The sequence below is a fragment of the Tachypleus tridentatus genome, chromosome 12 (genome assembly GCF_004210375.1).
Source record: "Tachypleus tridentatus isolate NWPU-2018 chromosome 12, ASM421037v1, whole genome shotgun sequence".
NCBI classification, from domain to species: domain Eukaryota; kingdom Metazoa; phylum Arthropoda; class Merostomata; order Xiphosura; family Limulidae; genus Tachypleus; species Tachypleus tridentatus.
The window spans coordinates 130,968,731-130,980,284 of NC_134836.1; the positions used below are offsets into that span (position 1 = coordinate 130,968,731).

General features: G+C 31.7%; 1 protein-coding gene across 3 annotated transcripts in view; it reads right to left on the reverse strand.

Annotated features, from left to right (window-relative positions):
- Positions 1–9,974, reverse strand: part of LOC143234708 (NAD-dependent protein deacetylase sirtuin-1-like) — a 43,860-nt gene extending 33,886 nt beyond the window's left edge. Inside the window, exons 1-2 of one of the 3 annotated variants that reach the window (XR_013018771.1) lie at positions 9,795–9,974; positions 360–476 (exon numbers count right to left, since the gene is read on the reverse strand). Coding sequence is in view for 2 of the 3 variants with exons in the window: in XM_076472267.1 (XP_076328382.1) it covers positions 360–476; positions 9,795–9,951 (274 nt within the window). In the remaining variant the exon portion in view is untranslated. The remainder of the gene's footprint in view (positions 1–359; positions 477–9,794) is intronic. The other 2 variants (XM_076472268.1, XM_076472267.1) reach the window with 2 other exon arrangements.
- Positions 9,975–11,554: the final 1,580 nt, after the last annotated feature.

The following is an 11,554-nucleotide window of genomic DNA, read 5'->3' on the forward strand; positions in this document are numbered from 1 at the left end:
TCAAATATTGTGAAGACACACTTATTAAGTTTAGTGTTCCCTCTAAGCTGTACAACACCCAATCCAGTGTCACACATTTCATAATTCCAACTGGTAGTACTGTAAACTGGTGTAATGATACAACATGCCTAAAAATACTCCCTCCTCCATAAAAATGCAACAAACAAACTGCTAATGCACACCAACAGATTGCTGGAAACTAATTAAATGGAACATTGGTTATAATATGTATTGTGTTATGGTTATGTAGTTACAAGGTTGGTCAAAAAGCCCATATACATAGAGTTAATCACAGCCAACAACAAATACCTAAGTTTTATATCAGCATTACAAGAAAATATCAAAAGCATCAATATTACCATTCATGAAGTATTCAAGTGGGCTGTGTTCCTGGTAATCATCATTTATAGGGGGAGTGAGATCATGAAAGCCAGAATCACTCCCCCATACATTCTCATGGAAATCTTCAACACCTGCTATATTAAAATGTACAAAAAAACATATAATGTATTTAAAATAAATATTTAACATATTTGAAAACTACAGTAAAAACTGAAAGCAGTGGTGTGTTTACATTACAAAGAATTTAAAGACATGGTGTTAAATATATATAACACTTAAAACAACGACAAAGCTAAACTTGTGTAGATGCACTTCTACTGTCTTTTTGTTTGCACTGCCAAATAAAAAATATTTCAATTCAAAACAAGCAGTTAATTTATACATTACCTGATCCTAAAAGCTTTGAGATGGTTTGACTGAGTCATAAAAGAACTTACAAATGTATGATACTTTAATAAAATTTTGACATCCACAGTTTATTCATTAGCCAGTTAAGCCATCTCAAAAACCTTCATTTCCTGAAAAGAGAGTATCTTGTTATCAAGTTATAATTACCTAATACTGTTTAAGACTTCAAGGCAACACTATAAACTGGCAGCTGTTAAGGATAGAACAGGGCAATTAACTTAATTATATATATTCATTAATTAGTATAAGTATAATAATAATCAAAACTACTGTTTCCAATTATACAAGCTATCCACAAAGTAGAAATACTGCTGTTACAATATTTTATTTTTTTTATTAATTCAAGTTTGTTCAGGTTTTGGCTAACACTGTCTAGTGATTAGGGGATTTGCCTCACAATTTGGACATCTTGGTTTTGATTTCCCATAACCACGATATGTGCTCACCCTTTGAGCCACACAAGCACGATATTTCTTGTTTAGGAATTACAATAAAGTTATTATAGCTACCTACCACCATCCCTAACTTTGAACTGCCAGCTAGAAGGAAGGCTACTCAGCTGGTAGAACCAACTACAAATTGTTGAGTTAATAAAGAGTATTTTTCTTCTACAATGTGTTACACATCTAACTTATAATGGCATAACTCTTAATTATTTTAATGTTGAATAAGGTGAAAACATTACTGTTTTTGCATTGTGTATACACGTGTTATGGTTGTAATACCATAATTACTGTTTTTGTATTGTGTAACACGTGTTATGGTTGTAATACCACTCCTCTTGCTTCCCTGAATTTGTGTTGCACTAGTGTCACAAACCTGTATCAACACTGTAATGCTAGCCTTACGACAATAAGTTAAAAATTTAAAAATCAATTAAACTGATATAATATTAAAAATATTAATTGTTCTATTAAAACAAAACTTCAACACATATCATGTAGAATAATATTAAAAATATACTATCAATAATATGTAAATAGACTGCACTTGCAAAACAATCTTTGTTAGGCCTAATAAAAAACTGAGGACACAGTAAGCGATTCATCCTAAAAGTTTTATGACTTTTCTTTCAAATATTTCCAGAGAAAGTAACTATGTTCAAACAATCTTCTTTCACCTCTACTATTCTCCTAAACAATAAACCTGTTTACAAAACATAACTCTGATAATAAACCTGTTTACAAAACATAACTCTGACAATAAACCTGTTTACAAAACATAACTCTGATTACAACCTGTTTACAAAACATAACTCTGATTACAACCTGTTTACAAAACATAACTCTGATTACAACCTGTTTACAAAACATAACTCTGATTAGAACCTGTTTACAAAACATAACTCTGATTACAACCTGTTTACAAAACATAACTCTGATTAGAACCTGTTTACAAAACATAACTCTGATTACAACCTGTTTACAAAACATAACTCTGATTAGAACCTGTTTACAAAACATAACTCTGATAATAAACCTGTTTACAAAACATAACTCTGATAATAAACCTGTTTACAAAACATAACTCTGATAATAAACCTGTTTACAAAACATAACTCTGATTACAACCTGTTTACAAAACATAACTCTGATTAGAACCTGAAGTTATATTACACAAAAAGTCAACACAGTAATGAAATGCAAATTTAAAAAGTTTAATAAAAATGAAGAAACATTTACAACTGATATTGTGATCCAAAAGATTTAGACAAGCATGGACCAGGTTTGAATTATGAAGTTAATTATAAAAATTACATTAATAAAACAGGCCACAATGGTTTTATTGTCATGAAATGTTTACATGTACTACAGTAATTCCTGTCAGCTGAATCTGAAAATGATATCCATTTTTCTCCATCATGTACAGATTTTTCACATAATGTAACATGTACCTCTCCATGAGTGAATTATTTTCACTGAGGTTGGGTCATATTTTGTTATGCTTAAAATGTTGTCAACCAATAGCTATACATTTCTCTAGACCAATCACAATGCAAGTCTTATCTCTCATTCCAGAACCCAAATGTAATAAAGAACGTTCATCGTAGGAAACAAAACAGATTTTATCTACTAAATAAATTTTTCTTCTTCCCAATTTGTAAGAAATCCTTATGTAAAAAAAAAACAAATACTGTTTTCAAACTTATGCGATAACAACCCAAATACTGTTTTCAAAATCCATTTAGCTGAATTATGGAAAATCTGGCATTAAAACCAAACCAACTTCCATAAAGTTTAAATATGCAGGCCTTTGTTATTATAAATAAAAAACATATTGGACTCACAAGATTTTATTCTGAAATATGTAAAGTTATCCATTTTTTAAAGTTGGTTTCATACATATATTTTTAAGTAAATTGTGCCCTTGTTTTGTTTGGAATATTAAGGTTCTGGTTCTTGATACAAATAACATTTTCTAAATATTTATTTTACTTTATCAGTTTGTAAACCCCCAAATTCTTCAGCTCTAGCTCACAAATACATAATTTACAAATATATACTAACATACATTCTAGACACAACAAAAACACAACTTTCATTATTATGCTAATTTTTGTCCAGGTGGATAATTCACTCTACGTTCCTTCCCAGTCTTTTTCTATATATCTTATTTTTTCCACGTATACAATTTTTTTATTGTATACTTATTCCAATTTATTAATGAGAACCATATGACTATCCAGTTTTTTAAAGTATCGCTCTAACAATAACTGTTTAAAAAATATACAGAGATGCATCAGCAATTAATCCACTATGTTTGGTGATGAGTCTTTCACTTGAAGCCACAGCTAAGAAATAAGCTTCATTGTTAAGGAAAACAGCCTAATCCATGTGGAGGCTTCTTGTATCCTTGCTTTCATATTATGACCAGTCTTCTCTCAGCTGACTTCCAAATACCTTCTTTACAAATAAGAGAATAATTATGTATCTATTCAGTTTTTTATAGTTTACTAGAGATGTTTCTCAAACACATGGAGTGTTGTACAGACAGTGCAATAGCCAAAATATCATCATCCAAACTGGTCAAGCCTGTGACCCAAGTGAAATATCCGACTGATGTCGATATAAGGATCAGATTTTGACAATAACGTGCATGTTTTGTATGACAGGATCTCCGTAACGTACACATACTAGTGTTGAGATTCGAAACCAGTCTTCAGGTACACCACACACTTAGACTACAAATAGGGCAAGTTTTCATTGGAATGCAAAATAAGTCTATATCAGTAGAAGTTCAAGAACTTTTCCTTTTACATTTATTTTCCTGTAAACCTTTAAAAAAATCCTCATTTTGAAATGCACTACACTTCTTCCATTGTGAAGGAGCCTGAATATACTGCAGAATTTTACAAGTAACAAACACACCAAGCTTTTTTTTAAAAAAAGCACGGGGAATTCTTTAGATTGGACTAGTATTGACTGCTGATGAAAGATCGGCTGCTGGTTGAAAAGTGGTGTTTATTAGATCTTGTTAATACCAAGGTACTAAGAGTGTATCACCTTATAATGAATATAAAAACTACTGGTTCTTTGCTATTACTAACAGTTTCATGTATTTGCACAAATATGCTATTTTTTCTTCCAAATGCTTCCTGAACAACTGATTTCGCATCATTTAATTTTGTTAGGTATTTTACCTCCAAAAATCATTAAAACACCATTAAAGTTTTCAAAAATTGTTGCACATCCGATGCAATGGCTGATGTGGGAATCAGAAGAAAAGGTTCAAAGAAGGAAATTGAAAGGTAGCAACTGTTCTAGTAAAGACAAACATGAATTATCAGCTTAGTATATGACCACGCAGACACTTTTCAATAAATTGTATAAAACTGACAAACAAAAATGTCAATGAATGATTTTCATAAATGTTTGATACAACATAAGTTGTTTACTGTATTTAGAAACTATTCAATATGTTTCGTACAACAAATATTCTTCAACTAAACCTTCAAAATTGTGTATCCATTATATCTGAGCACATACAGTAGTATCACATATTACTGTGAAATAGAAAAATGAACACCTGAAAAATATGAATTTAAATTTTGATAGTTTATATAAACATGCATAATTGATGTATACATAATGCACACTGTATATTAATGAATGATTCTATGAAGTAAATGTTTAATATTTAAATGTATTGACAAATCAAGTACAAATATGAACTTAAGAGTATCTTAAGGTACATTTAGGCAACTGTGTATAAGAAACAAAGACTTAAAAGTAATAAATCTTATTGAAAGTAAATATAAGAGATATAAAGACATTGTTTAAATTAACAAAACAACATGTTTAACATGATGCAACTATTATAACAAACATAAGCACAGTGAGATAAGAACTTTAAACAGAGAGAAAAATGTTAGATACACGTTTTAACTGAGTTTTAAGAACAGTGAGATAAGAACTTTAAATAGAGAGAAAAATGTTAGATACACGTTTTAACCGAGTTTTAAGTACAGTGAGATAAGAACTTTAAATAGAGAGAAAAATGTTAGATATAATATGTTTTAACTGAATTTTAAGTACAGTGTGATAAGAAATTTAAATACAGAGAAAAATGTTAGATATAATATGTTTTAACTGAGTTTTAAGTACAGTGATAAGAAAATTAAATACAGAGAAAAATGTTAGATATAATACACGTTTCAACTGATTTTTAAGCACACATATAAAAAATCAGAAACAGTAGTTTTAAATGGATTTTCAAGTAAAATAGAGTCCAAACCTATGCTATAATATAAATAGTAAACCAAATTATACATTTCTTTTCAAGAACAAAATACATATTACATAAAAACTGCATACCACACATCTGAATAGGTTTGTGTGAGAGAAGATACAACCATATCTGAATCTGATTATTTCTTAAAGGGTTTATCTTGTAGTATCAAACTGAGTGAGCAAAACTATATATCAATACACATGGTTTATTAGGCTGAGATGGAGGAATGTTCCAAAAGGTAGTATTTGATGGTCCACTTATTAAAATACTTACCAACAGCTTAAACAACAAAAACACAAATACACTTATTTTCAACTTATAAACATTTGATATACCAGTCTAGTATTTCTGAAAATGGGCTCCCAAGTCATGTATGAAGTTTTATAAATATTTGTTACATCTAATGCATACCTCAGGGTGGCAAGATTTCCCTAGACATTGCCAAATTGTTTGGAATGTTAACTGTGGAAACACTGAAATATGGCATTCAATACTGACAGGATAGAGGGATGTTCTCAAGAATGTTTTTATTTTTTTAAAGGCACAATGAAACACCTTCTCAGATTCTTTTTTGGATGAATACTAATGTTAGCTTTCCAACAGTCCACAATGAAACACCTTATCAGATTCTTTTCTGGATGAATACTCATGTTAGCTTTCCAACAGTCCACAATGAAACACCTTATCAGATTCTTTTCTGGATGAATACTCATGTTAGCTTTCCAACAGTCCACAATAAAACACCTTATCAGATTCTTTTCTGGATGAATACTCATGTTAGCTTTCCAACAGTCCACAATGAAACACCTTATCAGATTATTTTCTGGATGAATACTCATGTTAGCTTTCCAACAGTCCACAATGAAACACCTTATCAGATTATTTTCTGGATGAATACTTATGTTCGCTTTCCAACAGTCCTCAATGAAACACCTTCTCAGATTCTTTTTTGGATGAATACTAATGTTAGCTTTCCAACAGTCCCCAATGAAACACCTTATCAGATTCTTTTCTGGATGAATACTCATGTTAGCTTTCCAACAGTCCACAATGAAACACCTTCTCAGATTATTTTCTGGATGAATACTAATGTTAACTTTCCAACAGTCCACAATGAAACACCTTATCAGATTCTTTTCTGGATGAATACTCATGTTAGCTTTCCAACAGTCCACAATGAAACACCTTCTCAGATTCTTTTCTGGATGAATACTAATGTTAGCTTTCCAACAGTCCACAATGAAACACCTTATCAGATTCTTTTCTGGATGAATACTTATGTTAGCTTTCCAACAATCCACAATGAAACACCTTATCAGATTCTTTTCTGGATGAATACTTATGTTAGCTTTCCAACATTCCTCAATGAAACACCTTCTCAGATTCTTTTCTGGATGAATACTTATGTTAGCTTTCCAACAATCCACAATAAAACACCTTATCAGATTCTTTTCTGGATGAATACTTATGTTAGCTTTCCAACAGTCCACAATGAAACACCTTATCAGATTATTTTCTGGATGAATACTCATGTTAGCTTTCCAACAGTCCACAATGAAACACCTTATCAGATTATTTTCTGGATGAATACTCATGTTAGCTTTCCAACAGTCCACAATGAAACACCTTATCAGATTATTTTCTGGATGAATACTCATGTTAGCTTTCCAACAGTCCACAATGAAACACCTTATCAGATTATTTTCTGGATGAATACTTATGTTAGCTTTCCAACAGTCCTCAATGAAACACCTTCTCAGATTCTTTTTTGGATGAATACTAATGTTAGCTTTCCAACAGTCCCCAATGAAACACCTTATCAGATTCTTTTCTGGATGAATACTCATGTTAGCTTTCCAACAGTCCACAATGAAACACCTTCTCAGATTATTTTCTGGATGAATACTAATGTTAACTTTCCAACAGTCCACAATGAAACACCTTATCAGATTCTTTTCTGGATGAATACTCATGTTAGCTTTCCAACAGTCCACAATGAAACACCTTCTCAGATTCTTTTCTGGATGAATACTAATGTTAGCTTTCCAACAGTCCACAATGAAACACCTTATCAGATTCTTTTCTGGATGAATACTTATGTTAGCTTTCCAACAATCCACAATGAAACACCTTATCAGATTCTTTTCTGGATGAATACTTATGTTAGCTTTCCAACATTCCTCAATGAAACACCTTCTCAGATTCTTTTCTGGATGAATACTTATGTTAGCTTTCCAACAATCCACAATAAAACACCTTATCAGATTCTTTTCTGGATGAATACTTATGTTAGCTTTCCAACAGTCCACAATGAAACACCTTCTCAGATTCTTTTTTGGATGAATACTAATGTTAGCTTTCCAACAGTCCACAATGAAACACCTTATCAGATTATTTTCTGGATGAATACTCATGTTAGCTTTCCAACAGTCCACAATGAAACACCTTATCAGATTCTTTTCTGGATGAATACTAATGTTAGCTTTCCAACAGTCCACAATGAAACACCTTATCAGATTCTTTTCTGGATGAATACTTATGTTAGCTTTCCAACAATCCACAATGAAACACCTTATCAGATTCTTTTCTGGATGAATACTTATGTTAGCTTTCCAACAGTCCTCAATGAAACACCTTCTCAGATTCTTTTCTGGATGAATACTTATGTTAGCTTTCCAACAATCCACAATGAAACACCTTATCAGATTCTTTTCTGGATGAATACTTATGTTAGCTTTCCAACAGTCCACAATGAAACACCTTATCAGATTCTTTTCTGGATGAATACTTATGTTAGCTTTCCAACAGTCCACAATGAAACACCTTATCAGATTCTTTTCTGGATGAATACTTATGTTAGCTTTCCAAAAGTCCACAATGAAACAACTTCTTCAGTTGTTTACCTTTCCATCTTCTTTTTTGTTCAATTTGAATTATCTTTCATTTACTTGTCATCAGGGAACTCTTTGATTGGATTTGCTTCCTTTATCATCTCATATCTTTCTCAGATAATATTGCTATAATTTCACTAGATTCAGAAAGCTCCATTGTTTTATGAGGGAAACAATGCAAAAAAAGTTTATCCAATTACCTTTTTCTCCAGCTTAAATAGCCTCGTGAGATCAAGAACAAATATATCATGTAGGTATGCATTATGCATTAAATAGATGATTTGTAGAATTAAATAAAAAAAGTTATTTATAAAAGAAATTATGATTTAAAATGTTCAAATTTTGGGATACAGCTTTTCATAAGTACTGAATACTTTTTATTAAAAATACACATTGACAGGATTGGGGCCCACAACATTTTAAATTAAAAGGAGTAACTAGACCAGATAAAAAAGCTCCTAATGTGGTTAAAAAGGAAGTAAATCTGGTAAGTTAATTTCATAATTTATTATTACTGACTGGTAACAGTGGCAGCAAAGTTAACTATAAAATAAAGTTGGCAACCATAATTCTTTAACAGCATGAACTAAACTAATTACAAATTTTCCTTTTCGTCACTAAAATTCACAAATTCATTGAGAAAAGTAATAATTCACGAATATATGGACCTACTCTACTCTTTACAACAAATTCTCACAAATTATATAACTTGTAACTTCTAAAGTTTATAGGTTATAATATAGCAGCCTAATGTTGGAGATAGTCAAAACTGTGTTAGAAATGAGAGTAATTAATAGTGTGAATTATGTTAGATTAAATTTTGAAACAGACATTAAATTATTATAACAATAATGTTACACTCGTAATGCTTTGTATAATAATGTTATTATTTTTGGTATTACTACTCTACAAATGTCACCATCATATTATGAAGAACTATACAGATCAAGCTAAACTTAAAACTTGTTTACTGTCAGACATACATAGTATAATTATATCTATGGTTACAATAATGACAATAATCAAATACAAGTAATTATTCCATTATTTATTTTTATCTCGATCATAGCACTTGAAATTAAAAACTTATTGCTGTTCTTAAATTTTACACTGAAAAGTTGCATAACTAGCATTAAAAATCAGACATACACGAAATTCTAAATATCAAAATTATTTATAAATGCGTGTATATTATTATTACCAAAATCCTAAGTTCACTGGCAGCGACTTCATAACTGTAAAATTAATATTCAAATAAAACACAGATGACGTGACGATTACCAATAATTCGACTACAGCGACACCACACTTCAAATATTGGAAACTAGCTCATAACTTGGCAAGAAGCCAAAAATCCTCCGCCATTTCTAGAAAAGTAGTATCGTGATTTTAACATCGTTGAATAATAATTTGAATTCTTACCGTTAGAAGATGCAGTATCTGTACAAGACTTGGCTTGTTCCACTGAAAGTAAACTGTGGTGTTCTAAATCACCATTAGAAGTAATACTTTCCTCATTTTCCAACCTGGGTCTTTTATACACGGGAAAATCACATAGATTCGCACAACCTTCTGCCATTTTCGAAGTTATTTAAAAAAAAAAGTTAGGTTAAAACGCACGTACTTTGCGCATGATGACGTCAATGTTTCATCCGGGAGCCTCTAGACTGACGCTTAGGGTAACTTCCTACTCGTATGACAACATTGAACCAGGGCAAGTTAATTCTGAAGATATATCTCTACATATTACATTTCTCATATCATGCCTGAAAGATGAAGCTAAACGCAAAGAACATAAGGTCATGTTTAAAAATGCTGGCATTACATATGATATATAATCAAAGTAATTTAGGTTAAAAACGCTTGTAAAAATAAAACGTAACACCTTTTAAATTGTGATAAATTTGCCGGGCCAGGTGATTATGACGCTCAAGTCAAAATCTGAGGGTTGCAGGTACGACTCCGCGTTACATCAACCATGCTCACCTTTTCTGCCATGGGGGCGTTATAATGTGTAGTCAAAGTCAATCCCACTACAAGTTGAGTAGCCCAAGAGTTGGCGGTGGGTAGTGATGACTAGCTGCTTTCCCTCTAGTCTATAACTGTTAAATTAGGTATGGCTTGCGCAGTTAGCCCTCGTGTAGCTTTGGGCTAAATTAAACAAACAAACATTCCTTTCAAATACGAACACAGTTTATGTATCCTAAAGAGCAGCCTGCAAGGTTTGTTTTTTCGAATTAATAGTAATTCTAGTGTTCTACAATTTGAACACAACCCTGATATAGCTTCCAATTAAAAATCACGGATGGAATATTATAAGCTTGTACCAAATGTTTACTTATTTCTATAACCGGGCCTGGCATGGCCTAGCGCGTAAGGCGTGCGACTCGTAATCCGAGGGTCGCGGGTTCGCGCCCGCGTCGCACCAAACATGCTCGCCCTCCCAGCCGTGGGGGCGTTATAATGTGCGGTCAATCCCACTATTCGTTGGTAAAAGAGTAGCCCAAGAGTTGGCGGTGGGTGGTGATGACTAGCTGCCTTCCCTCTAGTCTTACACTGCTAAATTAGGGACGGCTAGTGCAGAAAGCCCTCGTGTAGCTTTGTGCGAAATTCCAAAAGAAACAAACAAGCATTTCTATAACTATAATTAAATTTTATACATTAAGAGGTACAGACTAATTTTCTAACTTTTCTTTCGGTTTAAACACGAATTAAATTTTTATTCTGACTTGGGTAAATTTTAAACGTGTATGATTTTTAATTTAGTATATACATACGTACGTCTACCGTCTGCATAAATAAATATATAGTAAACTAGCTTATTTCAGAATGATTGGATAAATATTTTAATTCTTCATTTAGTGTGAATGGTTATGAGAAAAGTGGGTTCGTTTCATCTGTTTCTCCAAAAACGTATCCAATATATATCTTTGCTTTGTCCACCGTCTGGAATAGAACCACAGGTTTACAGCATTATAAATATTTAAACTTACCGGGGGGACCGTCCACGGTGGACTTTTCAAACATAAATATTAATTCTAAATATTATGTTACGAGTGGAGTCAAATAAAATACAAAGTTTAAAATAAAAGATACAACTAAGAATCTAAAGAAATTTAAAACATATACGAACTTATTATATTAATAGTTAAGTGCTATCTATAATTTTATTATACAATATT